Genomic DNA, 26,782 nt, shown 5'->3' on the forward strand with positions numbered 1-26,782 from the left:
TCTCAGCTCAACCAAGAAGAGAATGACATGGATATGGTTCAATCAATGATCTGAAACAATGTCAGAACATAGAATTTTGTTTCTGCAAATTGGCACTTAACAAAATAAGATAGCACTCTTTTCAGCTGCAGTGGCAAAATAACACTCAGAATTTAGGAAGTTGGTTGGGCTGAGAACTTTTCAGCACCCTCTTGTATGTAATAAAAGTGAACCAAGTGTAGGACAATCAAGCCATTGTAACATCACTGATCAGATTGACTCTTATTGGTGGAATGAGGCATTGTGACATCACAATCTCAGCTCTGGTTACCAGAGAATGAAACTCTTCACACTATGAGGGGGTGCTAAAAAGTTCTCATCCCAACAAAGAAGAGAATGACATGGATATGGTTCAATCAATGATCTGAAACAATGTCAAAACAAATAATTTTGTTTCTGCTAATTGGCACTTAGCAAAATAAGAGAACACTCTTTTCAGCTACAGAATTTAGGAAATTGGTTGGTTGGGCTGAGAACTTTTCAGCATCCCTTCGTACTGTTTTACCCCTAGTGAACAGTGGTGCTTGAGTTACTTGTGTAGGATGAAACTGCCCACGACATCCTCCCCAAACAACACATCTGTTTACTCTGCACAATCTACATGGCAAAAGTCTTCCAACTGACTTCAGATTGTCTGGACAGGCTAATCCAGTTCTGGTTTTACCTCATTGTCTGTATGTAGGAAATTATATAAGAGGCACCTAACTTAATTAGTAAATTTGCTTCAATTATGAGCTTTAACAAGCTCATAATTGAAAAAAAAAAAATGAATTGAGTGATAGGTGCCTATCTTCTTAGGCGTGATTCTACAAAAGATAGGTGCCTATCGCATAGTGCCTAACTCCAAAGTATGTATGTTTAAGGGCAGAGAAGGACTTAGGCACCTAAATTTTAAGGGCTAGATTGACTAAGCACCAGTGGCGTACCTAGGGTATGTGGCACCCGGGGCCCATAATTTTTTGACACCCCCCATGTAAAAAAATATATTTTGTAATAACCATGAAACTGAATAAATGGTCATAATAGAAACAGGCAGTGAAAATTTTCTTTTATTGAACCTCATATATGTAACCATTATTCCAAACATACCATAAAATAACATAAATTATGTCTGAATTGTCATGACATCAGAAGTACATATGGAGTAGTTGCAGGTGATGCTTGGGACAGTTCTGATTGTGTTAGTCCGGTTTTATGTGTTTTTGAATAGAAGGGTTTTTATTTCTTTTTTGAAGGTTTTATAGTTTGTGGTCGAGGTCAATAGGTTGTAGAGTTGGGGGTCGAGTGTTGCAGCTCGAATGGCTAGGAGGTTGTCGAACAGTTTTTTTCTTTTGACGTTTTTGGTTGGAGGGTGTGTGAATGGTGCGTGAGTTCTCCTATGTCTGGTTGAGGTGGATTGAATTATTTAGCTGAAGAAATTAGTTACCCCCCCCCCATTCCACACACATTAATTCTCTTCCATTTTTGTTCCCATTATAAAAAACACTGATAAGTTCTCAGAAAAAAAATACATTAAAATAAGAAGTGAAAACAAAGGCCCCTACAGATGAGAACATAACATAAGAATAGCCTAACTGGGTCAGACCAATGGTCCATCATGCCCATTCTCATGGAAGCCAATCCAGGTCACTAGTACCTGGTCAAAACCCAAAGAGTAGCAACATTCCATGCTACCGATACAGGGCTAGCAGATGTTTCCCCCATGTCTTAATAACAGACTATGGACTTTTCCTCCAGGAATTTGTCCAAACCTTTCTTAATACCAGCTACGCTATCTGCTTTTACCATAACTTCTGGCCACTTCATTTTTAAGCTGAGATCTTTCCTTCCAAACAGAGACTTTGCTAGATGTCAAATACAGCACAAGGTAACTTCACACGGACTTAGCTGTGCAGGAAATGTGAATCTCCTCATACACCCACCATATAGTGCAAAAATGTGCAAAGGTCTGGTTTTTTTCTTTCGATCACTACATAGACTAATGCCACACAAGCAGCGCTGTTACAAAGATATTCTGTAGGTTAGTGCTAAGGTTAACAAAGTTTCCTTCCTTGGACCAGAAGGAGATACTGACAAACCACTTGAAGAGATCCCAAAACAACTACTCAGGAACAACACCCAAAGACCCACTCAGTGTGTGAACCAGTTGAGTGGAGTGGACTAACTGGGGGGTGGAAATGGGCCCGGAGTTTGCTCAGCAGAATTTCCTAGATCACCTCTTCCTCTCAACACATTGACACGCTGCCACCACCACCACTAGGAACACCTCACCGGGTAGGCCAGCAATGTTATAAACTTTATAAAACACATTATTATATTTTCTTATAAAGCACATATTTTAACTGAACTCTCTGACATCCTCAGCCTTGCCATTCACAAAAATAGAAGGAAGAAAAGTTCCCATTTCCTGCTGTCTCATGTTCCCGGCCTATACAATATTTTTCTTCTGCAGAGTGCAGACCCTTCAAAAATCTGACCAAATCCTCATTTCACTTGCATTATAAAGTACTGAGGATGCCATCTCTCCCCAATCCCAGGTCCTAAAGTCTAAGACAGTCGCGCAAACTAGTGCTGCCAGATTCAGGGGAAAAAATTTCGATTCGATTCAGCCTATTGAATTGGTTTATCGATTCGATTTTCCTGCCCAATTGGGTGTTTTTTTCAAACATCCTGGTGGGTTTATTTTATACCTTTTTCACCCCCCTTTGGCTTCTCCTAACCACACTGGCGCTGTGGTGTAAATAAAATAAAGAAACAAAAAGGACTTTTCCTCTCTGTTAAATCCTATCTCACGTTTGCGGTCTAACACCAGCTCTGGCAGGATACACATTTCAAATCTGACATATTGTAATCACAAAACAGAAAATAAAATTAGTTTTTCTACCTTTTAGTTGTCTGGTTATTTTTCAAATTTTGTTGGGCCAAGGCTCTGGTTGTCTTCTGATAACTTGCTTGCCAGGGTCTCCTTCTTTCTTCTTTCTCCGTGCTAACCATCCATCTGCCATCTCTGTCCTCCCCTTCCGTTTCCCTTCCCTTCCCCGGATGTCTGGCATCTTTCCTTTTTTGTCTCCCTCCACAGATCCACCTTTTCTTAACTACCCTTTCATCCAGCAGCTCTCCCTCCTTCCCCACCATCCCAGGGTCCACCATCTCTCCCTTTCTTTTCCCAACTACCCTCCTAACCAGTATCTCTATCCCCCCCTCCACACCATCCCTTGTGTCCAACTTCTCTACCTTTCTGTTCCTTCCTTCCCTAAAACCCATGTCCATCACCTTTCTCTCTCTCCTCTATTTTCAGACCCATTATTTTTTCCCACCCAAAGTCCGGCATATGCACGTCTCTTTGAACCCCTCCCCCTTCCCTCCGTGTACTTCTACACCAGGGCCCCCCTCCCCTGAAGGCCTGTCCCCCCCCCTTAAAGGTCTGCATCCCACCCCTGAAGGCCTGTCCCCCCCTTGAAGGCCTGCCTGCCTGCTCCCCTTGAAGGCCTGCCCCTCCTGAAGGCCTGCCCCCCTGAAGGCCTGTCCCCCCCCTTGAAGGCCTGTACCCCCCCGAAGGCCTGCATCCCCCCGAAGGCCTACACCCCCCTCGAAGGCCTGCCTGCCTGTTCCCCTTGAAGGCCTGCCCCCCCTGAAGGCCTTTCCCCCCCCTTGAAGGCCTGCACCCCCCCAAAGGCCTACACCCCCCTCGAAGGCCTGCCCCCCGAAGGCCTGTCACCCCCCCAAAGGCCTGCCTGTCCCCCTTGAAGGCCTGTCCCCCTGAAGGCCTGTCTCCCCCCCTCCACAAGGTCTGCCTGCCCGCCCCACAGGCCTGTCCCCCCCTTGAGGCCTGCCTGTCTGTCCCCCCCCTTGAAGGCCTGTCCCCCCCCCGAAGGCCTGCACCCCCCCCGAAGGCCTGTCACCCCCCCCCCGAAGGCCTGCCTATCCCCCTTGAAGGCCTGTCTCCCCCCCCTCCACAAGGTCTGCCTGCCCACCCCACCCTGAAGGCCTGCTGCCCCCCCCCAACTACCTCGAAGGACTGCTCGGTCCCACCACCACCACCACGAATCCCCCGGCCTCCCCGCTTCATTTCCCTGGGGAAACAGCCTGCAGCAAGATCGCGCGATGCGAGCGATCTTTGCTTGCTTCGGCTGTTTCCTCTGCCGCGGTCCCGCCCCTCCTCTGACATCATAGGAGGGGCGGGACCGTGACGGAGGAAACAGCCGAAGCAGGCAAAGATCGCTGGCATCGTGCGATCTTGCTGCAGGCTGTTTACAGACGCGACACCCGGCGCAGGGGGGGGGGGGAGAACCGGACCGGACCGGGAGCACCCCCTCAGGGCTTGGCACCCGGGGCGGACCGCCCCCCACGCCCCCCCCTTGGTACGCCACTGCTAAGCACACCGATCGTGTACCGATTAGAGAGTTGCGTGGGGACAGAAATCCCACCCGTCCCCACAAGGAATCTCCTCTGTCCCCGCCCATCCCTAGAAACTTCAGAAATAGTTATTTCATTTAATTATGCATAGTAACATAGTAGATGACGGCAGATAAAGACCCGAATGGTCCATCCAGTCTGCCCAACCTGATTCAATTTAAATTTGTTTTTAATTTTTTCTTCTTAGCTATTTCTGGGCAAGAATCCAAAGCTTTACCCGGTACTGTGCTTGGGTTCCAACTGCCGAAATCTCTGTTAAGACTTACTCCAGCCCATCTACACCCTCCCAGCCATTGAAGACCTCCCCTGCCCATCCTCCACCAAAAGGCCATACACAGACACAGACCGTGCAAGTCTGCCCAGTAACTGGCCTAGTTCAATATTTAATATTATTTTCTGATTCTAAATCTTCTGTGTTCATCCCACGCTTCTTTGAACTCAGTCACAGTTTTACTCTCCACCACCTCTCTCGGGAGCGCATTCCAGGCATCCACTACCCTCTCCATAAAGTAGAATTTCCTAACATTGCCCCTGAATCTACCACCCCTCAACCTCAAATTATGTCTTCTGGTTTTACCATTTTCCTTTCTCTGGAAAACATTTTGTTCTACGTTAATACCTACTTAATTAAAGGCTCTGGTACAGACCCGTTTACAAATAAGCAAAGACACTTTATTAATTTGGAAATATTAATTGGGAAGAGTACATACTTTGTAAACGGGTTTCTACGAGAGCCTCTAATGTAAATATAAAATATAAATACTCAGATGATGAGAACCCCCAAGCTGTCAGCTGAGGACTTCCTGTGCAGTTGGCCGGGGGTCCCTTTTGCCAAGCTTGGCAGGCAGCAATAGCGTCCCTGAGTCACAGATGCTGGCACCTCAGTGGCTCATGGATGTTGCCAGCGACTGCTGTGCTTGGTGGAGGGGAGTTCTGTCCGTCTCTAGAGGAGGTCCTCTATTGGCGGTGCTTGGGGATCCCCACCAGTCACAGCAAGGGCCAGCAAGTACTTCAACACTGTAGAAATAAAACCAGAAAAGCATTTCCTTTTCTTTTGAACACAATACAAAGACATCTGCTATATACATTTCCCAAAGCTAACATATTTTAGGCAATAAATTCTGTTTTTTACCTTTGTTGTCTGGAGACTTATTTTTCCATAAAGTTGGTCCCAGTTTCTTTTTTCCGCTTTCCCATCTAATATAAATTCTTCTGTTGCTGTCCATTAGTTCCTCCTACCATGTTCCAGCATTTATCCCTTTCTCATCTTTCGCCCCTGCCCACCAGCCCCATGCCCAACATTTCTCCTTCTATCACCCCTCTCCAGCACCATGCCACATCCCTCCCTCCATTCCCTTCACCACCTCCGACCGGCACACCAGTCCCCCGACTGGCCCAATGCACCCCCTGACCAGCCCACCCCTGGTTGGGCCTGGCCCGACCTGGCCTGAAACCTCCCCTGTACCTAAAAGTTGAGAGCAGGAGGGATGCTCAATCCCTCCCTCTTCCTTGGCCTCCAGCATTGTCTTCTGCTGTCTTCAGAAGCAGGAGGAACCGCACAGTCCTCCTGCTCCTGCTCCTGGTCATGATGCACCGCGAATGTGGGCATTAGGCCCCACCTCAGTGCATTGTGTGATGCATGGGGAGGAGCCTAATGCCCTGATTAGCTCAGGCTTCTTCTTTGGGTGGGGCCTGGGCTGAGCCTAAGGAAGTCCCTGATTGGTCAAAGCAATAGCCAATCAGGGACTTACTAAGGCTCAGCCCTAAGGAAGTCCCTGATTGGATGAGGTGCCCCAGGCCCTTTGCAAAGGAGGAACCTGAGGCGCCTCAGTCAATCAGGGCCTTAGACCCCGCTTCATGCATCACATGATACACCGGGGCGGGGCCTAAGGCTTCAGACGCGTCGTGGGAGGCATTGGAGCAGGAGGGGTTGAGCACCCCTCCTGCTCCGTTAACGGTAAGGGGTGTGTGTAGAGAGGGGACCGGGAATAGGGAGGGGGCATCTGGGGGGGTGGGGTGGCAGGAGATAGCTGCTGTTAGTTTTTGGGTGGGTGGGACTGATGGCAGGAGGGAGTGGGAACCCTCCTGCCATAATTTTAAGCAGGGTGGGCCGGGCCCAGCCAGCTGGTCGGCATCAGAGGAGGCCTGGAGCAGGAAGGGTTGAGTACCCCTCCTGCTCCGTAAAAGGTACGGGGGATGGGTGGCAGGAGGAAGTTGGCATTCCTCCTGCCGTTAGTTTTTGGGTGAGTGGAACTGATGGCATGAGAGAGTGGGAACCCTCCTGCCATAATTTTAAGCGGCGTCGGGGCAAATTTTTTGTGGGGTTTGGGGAGGGGTGTTCAGGGCACTTGTTGGGAAGGGGGGTTAATTTTTTTTTTAAATCGGGCAGATATTTTGCGTATGTAAAACACACAAAATATCTGCCCGATTAAAAAAGAAAGCCAGCAGAAGCCCTGACAGCAGTGATAAGAGGCTGTTTCTCCTGTCACTACTGTCAGGGCTTTAGCGATCCGTGCAGTTGGATGGGGGCATGCCAACGATCGTCTCCATTTGCATGCAGGCCTTTAGTGAATTTGTCGGCCTGCATGCAAATGGAAATGGATCGCACACGGATCGGAGGGTTAGTTAATCTAGCCCTAAGTTAAGAACGATTCTGTAATAGGCACCTTGAAGTATGATTGACAAGAAATATAGGTGCCTATCTTTTTAGACGCCATTTACTGAATTTCTCACAATATGTTTGCATTGGATGATAGTTTGAAGATAAAGCAAACAGCTTCCCACAAGGGTTCTTGCAGGTTGAATGTTGCAGGTAGCTCATTTCCTCAAGTCTCACTGAGACTTTCCTTCATGTCCTGACCTAAAGCAGTGATTCTCAACTCTGTCCTGGGGAAACTCCAGCCAGTCAGATTTTCAGGATATCTACAATGAAAATGCATGAGATAGAAAGCTGGATGATCAGTGTCCGGTTGAGGGAACTGAACAGTGCTTTAAATGGAGCTGCTATAGAGTTTTCATCTCACTACAGATCCCTTTAGGAAGCATCGTCTTTTTAGCACTTCACGCCACCGGGCTGGTTTACTAAAGAGCAATAAGTTCATTTAGGCATGAAATCTCATTCCTGGGTTATAAATGATTATTGCCCTACTCACTAAGAATTTACCGCTTCACTCATTTGCATGTAATTAACACAGCCCATTAGTAAGCACAATAAAAACTGTGGTTAGTGCACTTTAGAATATCAGCCTCTAAATATTCTCCATTTGTTCACAGTACTATGAGAGAGCAAAGGCAGAAAACTTGACTGCTTTATCAGCTGAAGGTTAGCGATGACTAAGCAGGCACCATAGTTAGATTGTGAGCGCACCAGAACAGACAGGGAAAATACTTAGAGCACCTGATTACTGTTCAATGTAAACCACTTAGGATATAAGCAGTATATAAATAAATAAACAAAATAAAATAAGATGGAGAGCGTCAGAGGGATAGCAGGTCAATGAGGAGATCCCACTGTTTTGATTTCCAATACTTTCCCCATTTCCTCAGTCCTTGGTAGCTCCATCTGGCCTTTGGAGACAAAACCCGGAGTGGTGGTAAATGATGGGCGATAAGGGAAGCATTGACAGCTTTGTCTGGTCTCATCTCTTGCTCATCCATGTAACAGGGTGGACATACTTTCACTCTCACTCTATAAGAGGTCGTCTACATTTAGGCACCGAGGGCCATATTCTCTAAACAAAAGTTAGGCACTTAGACCGCACCTACCAGCGCCAAGCTTAATTGCTTTAATCGGTGCGGTAATTGACCATACTATTTAAAACCCATTAAGAATTCGTTAAAAAAGAATAAGCATTGGAATCGCCTACAGCATGGTTCCTAATGGCACCTAAGGCCAAAGTGGGCACGTCTAAGGGCAGAGATGACTTTAGGCATCACTAAGTGCCACTATGCACGAAAACTCAGGTGCCAGAAATGTGGATCTATAAAACCCTGGCCTACATTACTGGCTCCTAAGATTTTCTCAGGCATCGGTAGCCGTGATTCTGTTAACAGTGCCTAAATGTGATTGACATGTGGCTGGTGCCATTTTTTTAGGTGTCAGCCAATTTAGGTGCCATTTACAGAATATGGGCCCAAATGTGCATGTAGGATATACAGGAGAATTCTAGCAATTACAAGCGTGACTGTTACAGTTACAGTATGTGTGTAAGTACCGGCTCCGTGCTCAACAGTATATAATTTTAGCATACAGCTTAATTTGTATGCAACTGCAAGGGGCAGGGGAGTGCACAAAGGGGTGCATGGGTGTCTCAATATTTATAAACATAACTTGCACAATACTGCACGTTACACTCTAAAGTGCTTCATTCAGACCTTATTCACACTTGGAGTATTGCGTTCAATTCTGGTCTCCTTATCTCAAGAAAGATATAGAGGCGCTAGAAAAGGTTCAAAGAAGAGCGACCAAGATGGTAAAGGGGCATGGAACTCCTCTCGTATGAGGAAAGACTAAAACGGTTAGGGATCTTCAGCTTGGAAAAGAGACGGCTGAGGGGAAATATGATTGAAGTCTACAAAATCCAGAGCGAAGTAGAATGGGTTCAAGTGGATCAATTTTTCACTCCGTCAAAAATTACAAAGACCCGATGGACTCGATGAAGTTACAGGGAAATACTTTTAAAACCAACAGGAGGAAATTTTTTTCACTTATAGAATAGTTAAGCTCTGGAACGCGTTGCCAGAGGATATGGTAAGAGCGGATAATGTAGCTGGTTTTAAGAAAGGTTTGGACAAGTTCCTGGAGGAAAAGTCCATAGCCTGTTATTGAGAAAGACATGGGGAAAGCCACTGCTTGCCCTGGATCGGTAACATGGAATATTGCTACACCTTGGGTTTTGGCCAGGTACTAGGGACTTGGATTGGCCACCATGAGAAGGGGCTACTGGGCTTGATGGACCATTGGTCTGACCCAGTAAGGCTATTCTTATGTTCTTATGTTCATTGAAACTGCATAAATACCAACTTCCTCTACTATTCTATAATGGAATAGAACATTCTGGAATTACCCCACCCCTGATATTCAGCACTATTTAACCAGCCAGGAACAGCTCCTTGCCAGTTAAATAGCATCTGGCCAGCTAACCGCTAATATTCAAAGGGAGATAGCTGGTTATTTCTACTGAATATTTGCAGTTAGTGGCTAGCTGTGAATATTCAAGAACTGGCTGGCTAAGTTTAGAGGCCATATCGGGCTGTGTAAATAGCAGGCCTATTTTTGGTCGCTATTAAATTAACCGACTAGCACTGAATATTAACTTAACTTGTTAAGTTAGTGTTAGCCAAAAATAACCCAGATGTTCAGTGCCGGTCATTGGAAATGGCACGACTTTGAATATTTGCAGACAGTACCAGCTGCCTCCTATGATCTGAATATCAGCTCCTTACTCCCAAATTCTCTATACAGTATCTATTTTAGGCACCTCTGGGTACCCTAATTGCAGCTGCCTAGCAATGCCTAAGTTCGGGATCTGCGCCAACTTAATTTTTTTAACTGGCTTAATTGGCGTGGTAATTGACCATATCTGTTTTCAGTCAATCAAAAATAAATAAATATATAAAAAATAAGCAGTTTAAAAGTTTGGCGCCGAACTCTTAGGATGAATATCGATGTCTAAGTGGAGGCACCAGAGATGCCTAACGATGGCTATGTTAAAAAGTAGGTGTGGTTATGGGTGGAGAACAGGCGTGGTTGGCTTAGGCATCGTTAGACATCTGACATACAGAAGGTGTCGCCAAATTAGGTGAGTGTAAAGCGGGCCTAATGTGATGATGCCTAAGTTCACTTAGGCACCGCTAGGTGGGGTTCTATAAACAGTTGCCGATTTTTTGACAACTGTGCTGAGTGGTGCTTACAATGTAGGCACCGCTTGGCATCATTTCTAGAATCTGGCCCTTAGTGCTTAAGGCACTGCTTCTTGGCAATTAATCTTTGGTACACTTTATAGCATTGCCCCCACAAACCTGCTGGTGTACCATGAAAGGAGAATCCTCACCTCCAGGAATGTGAAGAGGAAGAAGCTTTAAGCTCTGTACCTTCCCTACTGCTTCTACTGACAATTACAGCTGTACATTTCCTTTGAGGCTGATTTGCATAGGCAATTCCTAGTAAACAAGTCAAATACTCCCAACTGAACTCACGTTAAATCTGGTGAAATAGATGTGGTGTTTGGCTGAATGTATTGCTTTTTAGTACATTAGTCCCTAAGGGAGGGGTGGGGTTATTTTATAGCTAAGCACACCAGTAGAAAGTACACACGTGCTTTTCTTTAGGCAGACTTTGCCAGATTTTACGTTTAGAATGCACAGTTGTTGTGGTTTAATTTCTAAGCATATGCTTGCTTTTTCAGCTTCCTCCTTTACTTTTGCCTCTGTCCTCTGGAGCATATTCTCCTTGCTTTCTGCAGCCTTTCCTGATGTAGCAGTCAAAATGCTTCAATTTCCTTCTACAAACCGCCTCTGGCTAGCAGGTGGGCTTTTGCAGCATGTGCACAGGGGTCCTAATGCATGGTCTGGAATGGGTGATAAATTTTGGTTCTAGTATGTGTTTGCTGATTAGTGAATGGGCATGATAATTTGCCAGAGCTCAGTATGCCTTCATTTGTATCTCATTATGCTCATTAGCATGCATTGCAACATTAAAGAGATAATGTGCAAGGATGGCAGATGGCATTTTAATTTAGACTGGTCATGACTCTAAATACAGATATGGGTTCAGCACCACTGTCCCTCTTATTCTATACTCTTGTGTGCATGTTTTTGTATTTGGAGAGGCATTTTCAAATGGACATCCAAGTCAGAATAAGAACATAGAGACAGGTGACTAGCCCTCCCCTTTACCCCCAATCAGGAACTCAATAGAAAGAACATAATAGGATATAAAAGGACCAAGGACTGAAGCCCAGAAAACTAGACTGAGAAAGATAATACTTGAAAGATAAAATAAAACACAATACAGATACATGTATATAGACTATATTTAGTTGAATAGGCCAAACTCCTTAGGAGGTGTGTAAGTATTATGTACTTAACTGCAACAGTAAACCTAATATTAGATGTGAAGATAGGTAGGACGATTGATTTGGTATGAACATATACATATATGTAGGACGATTGATGTGCCGGTAACATAAGAAGGATGATTGATTGATTATGCCATAATTATGCCGGTATTAATAACTCTGTATTGTAACACCGCTTACAGAAGCTCTTTGTAACTCTGTATTATAAGCTCAAGTATTGTAACACTTTTTACAGATGCTCATGCAAACTGCTTTGAATTGACATCCCTACCATTAGTAGTGGTAAAGAAGCTCACAATAATATCCAAAAAACCTCCATCCATCACACAGCCGTTTTTGAACAGGAAATACATCAGGGTTTCCTGTTCGAAAATAAGTGAGACTGTCTCAAATGAGCAGCCATTTTACAAATGGAAACATCCAAATTATGAAGGCCAAAAATCCAGGGACAAGGACGTCTTTCTGGCAGCGTTTTACAGAAATGATCACACAGACATCGTTGTGGAGCAAAAAGACAGCCTAGTGGTTAGTGCCTCCTACAACTCATATTTTAAATGCTGAGCACTTCAGGAACAGGGGAATATCTACTGTACCTGACTGGACTTCACCTCAGTAGCTTTTAATCTTGCAGATGTCATAAATATTTAGGTATAGTAGGTATATGTCTGTTTCTTGAGGGCTCACAATTTAAAGAGAGAGGGAGAGAGAGTTGAAATGGGAAATGAACTTGGATGCCTTGGTTTACAATCCACTGCACTGACCACTATGTTACTCCGCAAAACTGTTTTTCAGAATGCCCATAATACCTGATGCTGTCATAGTGCCTGGTATTCCACCGTTTTTTCAATATCTTAAATACCTTGTATTTTCAGAGGGAAAATACAATATAAACATATGCCACAAAAAATACAAAACATACAAGTAAAAAATAGAAAAACTTGGGACCAGTTTACAGTATATATATTCCCCTAAATTATCTTAATGCAAGTATCAATAAGAAATAAAATTGGTTACCATAATATAGATAATCTTAGGTCACAAAAAAGAAGAAAATAATTTAAAAACCAGGAATATAGGCAGAGAATAAACACACAACAGTACACCAAGCAGAAAGAGGTTCTTTCTGGAAGTGTTCAGCAGGCTGCCAAATCTTATCTTTATGTCATAAATAGTTCATATCTATAATACAATAAAGTAGGTTCTTGTTATTTGTGCTTATCCTGATTACATTTTCATAGTTTATCCACGGTTGCATGCATTGTGACCGTTATTTGCTATTCGTGCCATGTGTTCACATATTAACAGACCTCTGAACTTAGAAAAAAAAGCTTTGTTTGCTTTCGCTTTCACTTTCACTTTGTCACATTGACATTTGCTTCCAGAAATGGCCACCAAGCATCAAGAGATTGAGTTACAAGCATCTTCAGGTACAACTCCAGAGAAAGAAGCATGTCATGTGTCTGAGTAACAAAATATGTGTTTGTTAGACAGGCTTCTTTCTGGCAAGTCTATATCTGCTGTCAGCCATGAGTTCAATGTGAATGAATCCACAATCCGATCTATCTGGAAAGTTCCAAAATAACATCTATGGCTCATGATTAGTCAATGGAAAAGATGGAGAAGCAGCTAAATTTGTGGATAATGCAAATGGTGAATAAGAAAAAATGCACAGTGAACAGAACTTCTGTCAGGATGAAAGCCAGAGACATTTACAAACACGTCAACCAGGGGCAGGAAAACATGAAACCCTTTTTCTGCGAGTTCAAGTTGGCTAATGTGTTCTAAAAAGTGATAATGCAGTAAAAAAAAAAAAGTAAATCTTTCCAGGGAGGCAGATTCAACTAACAATGAAGCTGCTGAGGAATTTAAAATGTACCTGCAAAGCGTAATTGAAGAAAAAGGGTATATGCAAGAGCAGTTCTTCAATGTGGATGAGACTGACTTGTATTACAAGCTGACTGGGAAATGGACATATATAATGAAAATGGCAGCAAAAGCCCTAGGATTCAAGGCTTTTACAGATCACACCACCTTGCTACTGTATGACAATGCCAAGGGTGATTTCAAATGCAAGCCTCTTATGGTCTACAGAGCCCAAAATCCTTGTGCACTTAAAGGAAAGAACCCGAACTGCATGCCAGTCCATTGGAGATGGCACTGCAATGTTTGGATGACGTCCGCATTATTCTGCGATTGGTTGAACAACTGTTTCATTCCAGAAGTTGAACGTTACCTTCATAATAAAAACCTTGCATTTAAGGTCATGCTGATTTTGGGTAATGCACCAGTGCTGCGTTATTCTAGGATTGGGTAATGCACCCGTCAAGCAGTGTTTTCATAATGGTAGTATACCATCTCTTTATGTGTCCATTTTCCAGTCTGTGCGGTAAACATTCTACAGTACCTCTGAACCATTTTGTCCTAATGGTGAGCACATAAGGGCCCTTTTTAGAAAGCCCAATATGTTTACAATATGCTATTGTGGTATTTGTCAAATGCTATCCCATCCAGGAACCTAACCCTATATAACTTATTTGATCCATTATTCACTTTATGCAGTTTTGAGGTGCAAAATGTACTGTTGGAACCTAACCTCCATTTTCCCAAAGACGCAGTGTTTCGTTATTTGTGATTTCATGGTTCATGAATTTTTCTGGGAACCATACTACCGCGAATAATAAGAATGGACTGTAACACTGTATGCCATCAGAAGGTGTCATTTAGATCAACAGAACTCTTCCAACTTCCTAGAATTTGTTGCAGGGCTATTGGTATAAGGATATCGTAAAGCTTCCCTAATGAGAGGGACATTTCGAGCCACGATAATATGAACCGAAAAATGACTAGTGGCAGAGAAGGGGTGGGCATAAGAGGGGAAAAAATGACTACGTTAGATAGATTGTGAGCCCACTGGGACAGACAGGGAAAATGCTTGAGTACCTGATTGTATAAACCGCTTAGATAACCTTGATAGGCGGTATATAAAATCCTAATAAAACTTGAAACTTGAAACTTGTAAATTTCCTAACATTTTGACAAAATGTCTGAACTTTGGGGCATTCAAATAACATATGCAATAGTGTACCACTGAACTGACCACATTTCCAAAAAGCTGCAGTCGATTGTAATCCAGCTCTGTAGATTGTAACTATATTTAAGGAAAAGCATGTGTACCCCACCTTTTCCCTTCAGACATTCATTGGAATGCTTTTATGTTTCACTTATATGTTCTGATATTGTAATCTTTTGCTTATACTGTTCTGACCAGAGGACGAAGGATCTGGTCTTCGACAGCTTGTCAGAAAATGCATTGTTCTTCACCTTATTTTTCTTTGATTTTATTTCTAATTGTTAACCTTTAAACCAGACTAACCCAGCAACCACACTAAACTGAGCAAACGAAGGTGCTGAGGAATAAAGCATTGTTTCCAAGCTCCCAGTGAGCAGCAGGGGTAAAGGGTAGCTGAACTCATGTCCCAATTGTTTTCCTGCCTTACAAGCGTGGAAAGATCTAGTTACCAAACCACAAAGCCTTCCTCCTGCCCACCCGATCTCTGATCCAACTGGACATTTCGAAGAATGAGTACTCTAATTTTGCTTGCCATCTTCAATGCATACTACTGGATTTGGCTATAACATTGCTGCTTGCATGCTTAATTAGTTTTAATACAGCACAAAAGCTTTGAAGCTTGTGCATTACAGCAGACCCAACAGGTCATACACAAGTTGCAGCACTGAGATGTTCTTCTAGGTTCATTCCATTTGCTCATTTCCATTTCCTTTAGCATTCTGGTATTTTTAGTGTTTGTTTATACTTACGACCACAGGACTAGAAGTACCACATTACACGGAAACAGGATGACCCTAATTCTCTCTCCTCAGTTAGGCTCTTGCAGCATGCAACTAGTAGTGATTTATACTAGCCTAGGAAATTACATTTAAAATGCTCTCCAGTCCAATGTAGCCACAAAACGAAAAAAAAACAACAAAAATTACTCTGTGTCACAATATTATATTCACCGAGGGCAAAGACCTTTTGATGTATTTGATTTGTTGCTGAAATAAGAACTGATGTACTATTTACAGGGTGTGAACAGAGAGTACAGCTCCTATGCTGCGGCAGTAATCCAAAATATACGGAACTTTCAACAACAAAAATTAGTATTTTTATATGGGAACTCCTGGACCTCGCCAAAGGAAGCTCAGGAAATAGGACTGTTTCCATGACTAATTTCCCAAAGGGCCGCTCTACTCCTTTGCTTTGTTGAAATCTGTAAGAGAGACACCCTTCCCTGTTTTTGAAGGGTTTGGAGAATGTTTCTTTCAAAATAAACAGGCTGCCGACCAGTCATTGTTTCTAAGGTTTCAAGCTTGATGGCTATACTGATATGAAATCTTTATCAAGAGCCTTCCTTTGTGACTGGACAAAGATGAATACAAATATGGCTACCGTAAAAAAAAATCACTACTGAGTAATTAAATCTCCTTTTTAGCATTTCTCTTGCGATGCCTTCCACACCTTTTGAAATCTGAGCTCAATGTGATTGCCTATTTCTCTTCCCATGAGAGTTTAAAGTATAAAGGTAGTTCTATAACTGTTCACATGTAGTTATGCATGCCATTCACATGTAAGTGCCAAGAAAACTGGCACTTATACACATATGTGCACAACACATTCAAGTACCCTCCAATCAAAGAAGTCAAATGGAAAAAACTATGATGGCCTTCTAGCCACACAAGGAGCAAAACTCGACAACCAAATTTCCAATGTACTAATTATGACCCCAGACTACAAAACATTCAGAAAAGAAATAAAGACTCTACTCTTCAAGAAATTCCTGCAAACGACTTAATGCTGCTAGCTCCTTCCCACTTCCCAATACCACTCCCTAATACCTTCCCAATTCCCCAAAGCAACCTCATCTACTCCGTATCTCCTCTAGAAATTACCAGATATCTTCTTCATGTAATACCTTTATTGTAATTCTTTTGTAATCCGCCTTGAACCGCAAGGCAACGGCGGAATAGAAATCTCTAATGTAATGTAATGTAATTATTCTATAAATTGGTGCACAAATGCATTATTGTATAGGAACACAAAGGATGTACACATGGGTGGAGCATAAGTGGGGCATGGGCGTGTCTACCATCTATACACATAAGTTACAGATTTTGTAAGCTATGTGCATGCCATATAAAACAAGTGTGCCCAGCAGGGGCATAGCCATACCTGCCATTTTGGGTCAGCCTAGAGTTAAGATGGATGGACCTACCCCCCTCCTTTTGTCCTGCATTTCTCTCCTTCACCCCCCCCCCTCACACACACAGCATTTGCACTTTCTTCCCTCTCTGAATGCCTCTTCCCACCCCCACCTCGGTTCTACATCAGGACCTTTACTCAGCAGCAGCAGCAATGCACATCTGCTGCCTGTACAGGCACCACAGACTTCCCACTGCCACATTCCACTAGAAAGAAAACAGGAAGTGACATCAGCAAGTGGGAGACATAGCAAAGGGAAGTTTACATGGCTCATGCAGGCAGCTTACATGCATCGTTGCTGCCAGTCGCATATTTTGGTAAGAGGCCATAGAGAGCCTTGTACATGAATCAACCCAATTTGAATAATGATTGGGCCCGATTGGGAGCCAGTACAATTCTTTGTAGTAGGGCATGACATGGTCTGTTTTTTATATTAGGCAGTTAGTAAGTGGTAAATGCAACATGCTAACTTCCAAATACCTTTCATAGTTTCAAGTTTCAGGTTTTATTCATTCTTCATATACCGCACTTTGCAATGCATCTATGTGGTTTACATAAAATTAGCAATGATAGTAATAGGGAGAGAGAGAGAGGAGAATAGGAAAAATAGAATAGAAAGGAACTACAATGGTTGATTGGACAGAGAGACAAGAGTAGATAGTCTGTGCAATCGTATAGTTCATGATCTGGAAAGGACCCGGAGAGTGTTACATAAAGAGAAGTAAATCTTATTCAAAGGTATCTCTGAATAGAAATGTTTTGAGGGATGATTTAAATCTATCATGTGAAGGTTCAAGTCTGAGCTGAACGGGCAAAGCGTTCCATAAGGTGGGACCAGAAAAAAAATACTGCTCCGGGTGGACTCATATGTGATCTGTCTGGTGATTGGAATGATGAGTAAGTTTTGTTGAAGTGACCGGAGAGAGTGGTTTGGCAGATAAGAAGTGAAAAGATGATCAAGATAGGGAGGGGTTTGAAATTGATGCATTTTAAGTACTAGTAACAGGATTTATATGTCAATCTGTGTGACAATGGAAGCCAGTGTACTGATTTTAATAAGGGAATTACATGGTTGGATTTTTTTGTTTCCTGTACACAGCATCAGGATGCTGTCCCTGAAAACGGGACATTTTGGCGTCCCGAAGCTGTGTGTGGGGACAACGGGACAGGGAATCCAAAAACGGGACTGTCCTGTTCAAAACGGGACATATGGTCACCTTATGCATGGTAATTCCTATAACCAATAGGCCTTTAATTGTGCCTTTAAATTTAATAATAATAATAACTTTATTTTTCTATACCGCCATAGTCAGATGACTTCTAGACGGTTCACACTGAAGAGAGCTGGACAATCAGCGAGTTACAAAATTCAAATAGTGAAAGTTCAACATATTAACACAAGAAATAGACAGAAGAAAAATATAAATTTAGGCCAGACTTTCCATAAACAATCTGCATTACGCAGCACATAAGTGTTCTTACCCTGCCTGAAGCTGGAGTCAATGGATTTTTCTGTTGTGAAACCATTGGCAAGCGGTTTACAACTCAAATCAATAAGTTGATGGAGGCGGAGCTTTCGACAGTAGATGGAGGCAGCCTCAGGCTCAAGGGCAATCAACAACTGCTCTGGGTTTTCAGAGGAAACTAAACCAGCCTGGAAAACAAAGGAATAAAGTTGTCAGTGTGAAAAAAACAAGTTTTCAGACTCTATGTTGATGTGTTTCCCTGCCCACCACTGTGAGTATGGTATATAGCTTAAGCTGCAATTATCTCTCCTTATATACCTTCCCAAGAAATCCGTTCCTCAGATTAAGCTGCCTTTATCTGTACCCTTCTTCTCTACTGCCAATTCCAGACTTTGTTCCTTATATCTAGCTGCCACATATGCATGGAGTTTGTCTATCAAACCCCTTTCATCTAGTTGCACTGTATGCCTTGAGTTTGTCCATCATGCCCCTTCCCTTATCTTGTTTAAAAGTAGACTGAATTTGACTTCTTATTGAACTCTTGACACATTGGATGGGGGTTCATGTTTTGTTAGATCCCGTTTCTGTCTATTTGGGGAGGGGGTTGGGGGGGGGAAGAGTAACATAGTGAATTATGGAAGAGTTTTAGGGTCCATTTACCGTACTTGTTTTGAACACTATGCTATTCTGAGTTTTGTCATGTTCTATTTTTGCAAAATCAATAAAATATATTAAATATAAAAGTAGACTGAAAACCCACCTTTTTAATATAGCCTTCAATTCATAACTCTACTCCCCACTGCTCATCACCTAGCCAACAAACTAACCATCCCCCTAAATGTTTCCTCCACCCTGGTATCTGTCTTGTCTGTTTAGATTGTAAGCTCTTTTGAGTAGGGACTATCTCCTTCGTGACTCTGTACAGCACTGCGTACATAAGAACATAAGAAAAGCCCTCACCGGATCAGACCGAGGTCCATCCAGTTGGGTGATCCGCACACGCGGTGGCCCATTTAAGTACTCCTGATTGGAGACCCAGATATACCATAGCCCTCAATACAATTTGCAAGAAGGTGTGCATCCAACTTGCGCTTGAATCCCAGAACAGTAATCTCTGTCACAACATCCTCCGGGAAAGCATTCCAAATTCCCACCAAGCGCTGTGTGAAAAAGTACTTCCTGATATCCGTCCTGAACCTGCTGCCACTCAGTTTCAGTCTATGACCTCTTGTCCGTGTCACCTCCGAAAAAGTTAGTAATGCTTCTTCTTGGTCTATTTTATCAAATCCCTTTATTAATTTAAAAGTCTCTATTAAATCTAGAAATAACAAATTTCCAAGTTTATTGAAATTTGATATACCGCCTTAATACTATTAATACTTTGGGTAGATACATGACAGACCAAGACATAAGAGAGGAAGGGTAGAACTACAATCATTTATAGGAAAAAGGAGAAAAGGATGGCATGAGGGGTGGGAAGCTATCTGCATATTATTATTAGTCATAGTATTGTATGCTCTAAGGCTGGGACCTAAGAGGGAATACATACATCAGGTTCAACACAGGCCATTAATTAGAGATACTGAAATAATGAGACTTTCTTTGTTCAGCTAGTCCTACATTTTATGGAGCTACAGCATTTTTAATGACTTGAGTATGTTCCAACCTTGTTTAATAATGATACACATAAAAATGCTATATAAATCCAATGGTCTAATGCTTACGGTAAAAATTACTCTACATAAGGGATTTTAGCTGTAATTTTCTATTTAATTCCCTATTGAAAGGTGCCAGCACTTAACAATAAAGGGATATTTTATATATGCAGATCTTGTTCCATGTTTTAATTAGAATGTCTAAAGCATCTACAGTAAATGTTTTCTTTTAAAAGAGGTCTGCCTTCTACTCAGGTTATACAAGTTATGAAGTGCTTATTGCCGAAACCTGCTAAAACCAGCAACTCCTACCTGCTGCTTGCGCCAGCGTCGACTCTCCATCTGACATCACTTCTGGGTCCCAAGCCTAGGAAGTGACCTCAGAGGGAGAGCCAATGCAGACAGCAAGTTGGTGAGGCTGCTCACACTGGGACAGTTAAAGAGGTACGGGGGAAGGGATGCCTTCGTGCAGCAGGGGGGAGGAGAAGAGGGTGGGGGAGGGGCACCACTGTCCCAGGTCTCTCACTATGCCACTGACCACAGGTCTCTTCCAGCAACATAAAGTTTTTGTTTTTTTATTTATTTATTTATCATATTTTCCATTAAAAATATCAAGTATCCACTTGTACAGAAAGATGGAGTTATCTAAAGAACACAAAACACAAAATTTTGTTGTATTTAACCACAATCAAAAAGAAATGTAGCTTAACCCCAGCTCAAGTCCACAAATCGTAGATCCAAGAAGTAATAACAGCAAGACTAATATAACATTGGAATATAAAGAAAGGAAAACAGGAAATTCAATCAGCTGAAAAGTATCCAAATTAATTCAATGAGCTCTCATGATGTCCCTGCATTCAGGCACGCAGCCGACAAGAAGGTAGTCAGTTGAGTAGGGTCAAAGAAAACATATTTTTGCTTTTGATATAATATCACACATTTACATGGGTGTCGTAGGAAGAAAGAAGCTCCAAGAGCAATTACTCCCGGTTTTAAGATCAAAAATTCTCGACGTCGTTTTTGGGTATCTCGTGCCAGATCAGGAAACATTTGTATTTTATGTCCCAAGAATTCTTTTAATTTATTTTTAAAGTAAAGTCTTAATAACCATTGTTTATCTGGTGCCAAGGCAACTGTAAGGAGTAGAGTTGCTGGTGTCGCGGTTTCCCTGTCTGACTGTTCCAAGATTGTCGAAATGTCTAATAACTTTTGGTCATTTGGTAATTCCTGTGATTTTGGATGTTGTCCTTCTTCCCTTCGTATAGGCAAATAGTAGATCTGGGTAAACGGCGGCAGCAGTTCTTCTGAAATTCCCAATATTTCTACCATATATCGTTTCAACATATCATGCGGAGGCAACATAAAGTTTAAAAGTGCCAGTGAAATAAAAAGGAGCATCACCCATCAGAGAATGAAAAATCATACAAAGAATCTAAAATATAAGATTCCAAAACACTAGTTGTTGTTGTTGTTAGGTGCCATCGACTCATGCTTGAGTCCTTGCAAGTTGATGAATTGTGGATCTAAAAAGAAATCGGTTTTGTGCTAGTCCGGAAATGTCCTCCAGCATCATATCCACATGGTTGTTTTCAATGTGTTCAGCAATCTGATTGCAGGTCGCCCTCTTCACCTGGTTCCTTTGATCTTTTTAAACATGATGTCCTTCGCCAGTGCTTTCTCTCTTCTGATGGTGTGACCAAAATAAGATAATTGTAACTTCATCATTTGGGCTTCGAGTGACATAGATGGTTTTATCTCTTCCAAAATCGATTTGTTAGTTCTTCTGAAAGTCCACGGCACACCTAAAATCCTTCTCCAGCTCCAAAGCTCAAATGAGTCAATGTTCTTTCTGTCTTGAGAATATGAGTGCATGGACAAATCTGATCTTCGTTTGGAGTGTTAGATTGTGAGCCCAATGGGACAGATAGGGAAATTATTTAGAGTACCTGCCTACCATTCAATGTATTGTAAACTGCTTTGATATCTGCAGAGAAAAGCCGGTATATAAAATAAAGATAACCATTACCATGCTCAAAACAAGGCAAGCCCATTAGCAAATAGGCTGTTGAGTTCTGAACATGCTGAAAAGCCTTAAAAGGGTCATAGGCATACCATAAAACAATGAATTACGGTAGTCTAACCTCACCAAAATCAACATCAGTGTTGAGGCACACATGTAACCATAAGGAGAAAATCTGTAGAAAAGTCAGTTAACGCATATTTACTTATTCTCCCAGACAAACAGAACTGAAACCATTCTAAAACAGTCCCTCTTAATCCTTTTGCTGTCAGCCAAGTCAAAGAACTAAATGATTCCAAGTATCAACGGCAGTACTATTATCAAGTGATACCCATAGAAAACGCTCACCTTGGTCAAAACTGAGATGAATAATATCCACAGTAAAAAGCAATGAAGTCTCCGTACTATGGGACTTCCTGAATCCATGCTGATGGGGATCCTATGAAATCCAGGAAGCCAATCAAATGAAACAAGACCACTTGCTCCAAAACATTTGTCAAAATACAAGGACTAGGGAGCACGTCATGAAGTTACTAAGCAGTACATTTAAAACAAACCAGTGAAAATATTTCTTCACTTACCCCCAAATTATATAAAGTCTGCCTAAAGTTAGGCCCTACATCGGTATGCCTAGTCAAATTGGTGTTAATTAGTTAACTGAAAGTTGGGTGCCTAATGTAGTGTGTGCCAAGTCCAAAATGTATAGTAAAAAGTGGGTGTGGTTAGGGAGTGGATCCTGGTCGTGTTTTTTACTTAGGCACAGGCATTTAAGCTAAGAAAGTCCTAGCATAAATACGATGTGCCTAAAAGTTAGGATGCCTAGCAACACCTAAGGCCGCTTAGGCAGTGCTAAGCATGATTCTATACAGTGGCGTAGTAAGGGAAGGGCGAGTGGGGCGGTCCACCCCAGGCTCCATATTGGTGGGGGCGCCAGCACCCCACCTCCTCTCTGCTCCCCCTCATCTCTTCCCATTCCTCCCCTCCATGTGTGTGCCCCCCTTCTCTTCCCCCATACCTCTAATTGAAGTTGCTGATTGCAGCAGCAACAATGTGCTCTTTGCGACCCCGTCAGCTCTCTTGCTGATGTCACTTCCGGGTGCCACGTTCTGGAATTCTCTGCCTTTTTATCTCCGTTCAGAAAGATGATTCGCAAATTTCAAGACACAATTAAAGGCGTGGAGGGGTATAATCGAAAGGGACGTCTAAGTCCATTTACGTCCATCTTGCAAGTGGTACAAAGTAAATAAACAGCTTAAGACACATTTTCGAAAGATACGTCCAACTTTTTTTTCGTTTCGAAAATCGTCTAATTATATGTCCTGCCGATCTGAACGTCCAAGCCACTAAATCGTCTATCTTTATACCACATTTCCGTCAAACTTTCCGTCCAAGTCAAAAACGCCTAGAACAAGCCCTGTTGGACGTGGGAGGGGTCTGCAAAGTGATGGACTGCACACCCAGACATGCCACTTAAATAGTGGGGTACCTTACAGGGCACTGCTGTGAACTTCACAAAAAGGGTGCCATGTCTTCTCCTCCCTACAGCTCCCTTATAGGTCATGATGAGCCCCGCAAACCACCTCCTGCATCCCTTAGACCCACGTATCTACCACCCCAATAGCCCTTATGGCTGCAGGAGCACTTATATGCCAGTACAAAAAGGTTTTGGGGGTGTATAGGGGAGTGCACATGTTTAAGGATCAATGCAGTGATTACAGGGGCTTATGGGCATGGGTCCTCCTCTCCATGAGTCCCTAACCCACCCTCAAGACGACTTAAGCTGCTTCTGGGCTGGACGACTAGGCTTTCCTATGCCAGGCAGCCAGGTGATGATGGTCTGGAGGCTGAATTTTAAAGTTATGATTAACATTTTTATGGGGGTGGGGGAGGGTTGGTGATCACTGAGGTAGTGTGTGTGGGTCTGTTTTATGTGTTTGCAGTGCTTATCTGGTGACTTTAGGTGGGTCTAAGTCACAATGTCCAAGTTCCGTCTAGACTCTGTTGTAAAACTTTCGGTTATAAATGCTGTACGACTAAGTCTAAGCCGGCCCACGTCCCGCCCAACTCCCGCCCTCGACACGCCTCCCGAAATGTCCCATTTAGCTTGGGTCGTTCAGCGGCAATATAAAGGCCTAGGTCGTTTAGAAATATGTCCAAAATCCGTTTTTATTATCGGCACTTGGACGTTTTTGAGAAATGTTCGTCCAAGTGCCGACTTAGGCCGGTTTTTGGACGTTTTTCTCTTTCGATTATGAGCCCCATACTACTTCGCCTTGGCTTTCTGTTCTTAATTTTCTAGGTAACTTTTCTCTAAAGTTCCATTTTTGGCTTTATGTCAACTAGTGTGGGCAGAACAAACTTTAGTTTTCTCCCCTACCATATTGTTCATTCCTTCCCTTTCCCCAACCTTTTTTTTTTGCTCTATTGTAACCTGCCGACTCCCTCCTTTCCTCATATTTCTTTGATGGTTTGATGGTTTAGTTGTATTTTATGTTTTATTTTTTGTTCCCTACCCTATTTAATTTTTACATTTATTTATTTTTAACTTTTATTGTAAACCGCTTAGATTTACCTTTGGTTTTATATTTGCGGTATATTAAATAAATTGAACTTGAACATTGTTGACCACCACGAGGGAAGGAGCTGAGACATAGGCGGGGGAGAGGAGCCACTGCCTCAGGCACCTCTCACCTTCACTACGCCACTGCTCCTTCCTTTTATAAAATTGTGCTTAGTGCTGCACTAGTTGGCGCCAATTTTTTTGCTGCCTCTTAGGCACCTAACTCAATTGGCAAAATACCCTTAATAGCCTCATTAACCGGTAAAATACATTTAATTGGGCAGTAGGCACCTATCTGATTCTCTAAAAGATAGGTGCCCTAAGTGGGTGTTTTTATGGGTGGAGTGCGACTTAGGCGCCCCCTAAGCATGATTCACAAAAAACTTAGGTGCCTGAAATGTAGGCCTTTAAAACCCTTGCCTACATTTCAGGTGCCTAAGATTTGAAATAGGTATTGCTAGCTGCGTTTCTGTAAATAGCGCCTAAGTGTGACTGACATGAGGCAGCCACCATTTTTCTAGGTGCTGGCCAATTTAGATGCCATATGTAGGATCAGCCCCTTAATGTGTAATTAAGCTCTGCAATTTGTTGCTGGAGAATGTTGTAAAAGTAGTTAGTGTAGCAGGGTTTACAAAAGGTTTGGGCAACGTCCATAAACCATTACTAATGCGGACTTGGGAAAAACAACTGCTTATCTATTTCACTCTTTTGGGATCTTGCCAGATACTTATGACCTGGATTGACCACTGTTGGAAACAGGATGCTGGGTTTGATAGACCTTTGATTGGTCCCAGTATGGCAATGATTATGTATTTTATTTATAGTTCACAATTTGTGGCTTAACAGTTGATAGCCAACTGTCTCTAACTGTGATGCTGCTTTAACAGGTTTTGGTCTCTTGGGCTTCTTATAAGCCCTCTCCCAAATATTCAGGCTGTACTTCCCAGCTGTTCTGTAAGATGAAATATAGGGTCTGAGTTAGGCTGAGGGAGGAGTGATGACTACTGAGTGCTGGTCACGGAGGTGTTCGATGGTCTGGTCTGTTTTATCTGGTGTAATGATGTCTGTCATTGAGGCATCTTGAATGCCTTATATAATTTTATATTTTGATGTATGTTAGGGTTTCGCCAGTTTTTGCCTTAAATGATATTCATCGTTGATGCTACATATATGTCATATGCAATTTGATTTTAAATGTAAGTATGTAATTTGTTATAGTATGTTTTTGTATTGATTTGCACGGCAAATGTTAATGTCTTATTTTGTATGTTAATATGTAACTCGCCCTGGATAAACAAATATTTCCTCTCTTGCTAACACAGAACTAAAATGTACAGTTAGAAAAATATTGTGTTGGAAGTGTACTATTTGTGCTGGAATGATTCTACTACATTCTCATTAGTCCTAGAGAAAAAAACAAAACAAGAAATGGCGTTACTGAAACCATGTGTAAGTCTTACTAAAGTGGTAATACCAATATCATTCCAAGTTATACTGTTAATGCTTCTCACCCCTCTCCTTGAGATGTGTCTAGTTCTTTGGGTTTTCAGGATTTCCAAGTGAATATGTAAACATATCCAATGCCTATTCATTGCGCTAATCCTGAAAGCTCAACTGTCTTGATGTGCCTCCAGGAGAGGGCTAAGAAGCATTGTGCTAGGGTAAATGGTCTCTTGTATTTATCTGTGCTTTACCATCAGGTGGGAGCAAAGCTCCTTTCCCTTGCTCATTCTTTCTGCATCCACCAGGCTACTCCCACTGGCTGGCACGCGTGATGTGGTTGAAATAATAGACACAGACAGAGCTTTGGCTCATGCACCTTTCCCAGCCTGAGGGCAGCTTCCCCTGCTTCCTCCCCCTTCCGCTCGTCACACTCCCTTTTGGTGGGAAATTGACTATCATGAGGTCTAATACGTCAAAAGACCATTATTCTGCCATTGGGACCCTTTTACTAAGCTGGAGTAAACACTGTGTGCTTACCACAGGCTAAAAAGCACTATTCTGGAGTGCGCTCAGGTCTCCTGTGGTAGATTTTCTGGATCAGCATGTGCCTCCCATGTGATAAAAAATACTTTTTATTTTTTAGTGCTGGGGTGGAGAGTAATTATGCCCAGCACTAATCGATTAGCGCAGCTACATTGCTGTGTGCTAACTGATTAGCATGGGAGCCCTTAGGTCCATATTCTATAAACGGTGTCTTAGGTGAGGTGCCGGAAGACGCCCTACAGGTGCCTAATTTAAATGCAAAATGCTGTTTAAAAAAAGTGGCTATGAAAAAATGTAGGTG

The 26,782-nt window shown here is 42.6% G+C and overlaps 1 protein-coding gene across 3 annotated transcripts in view; it reads right to left on the bottom strand.

Annotated features, from left to right (window-relative positions):
* HSPA12B (heat shock protein family A (Hsp70) member 12B) overlaps window positions 1-26,782 on the bottom strand; it is a 178,322-nt gene that overhangs the window by 61,240 nt on the left and 90,300 nt on the right. For all 3 annotated transcript variants that reach the window (XM_033953251.1, XM_033953254.1, XM_033953259.1), the window contains one exon: window positions 18,277-18,448. In XM_033953251.1, coding sequence (XP_033809142.1) covers window positions 18,277-18,448 — 172 coding nt within the window. The remainder of the gene's footprint in view (window positions 1-18,276; window positions 18,449-26,782) is intronic.

This window comes from Geotrypetes seraphini, chromosome 1 (assembly GCF_902459505.1).
Source record: "Geotrypetes seraphini chromosome 1, aGeoSer1.1, whole genome shotgun sequence".
NCBI classification, from domain to species: domain Eukaryota; kingdom Metazoa; phylum Chordata; class Amphibia; order Gymnophiona; family Dermophiidae; genus Geotrypetes; species Geotrypetes seraphini.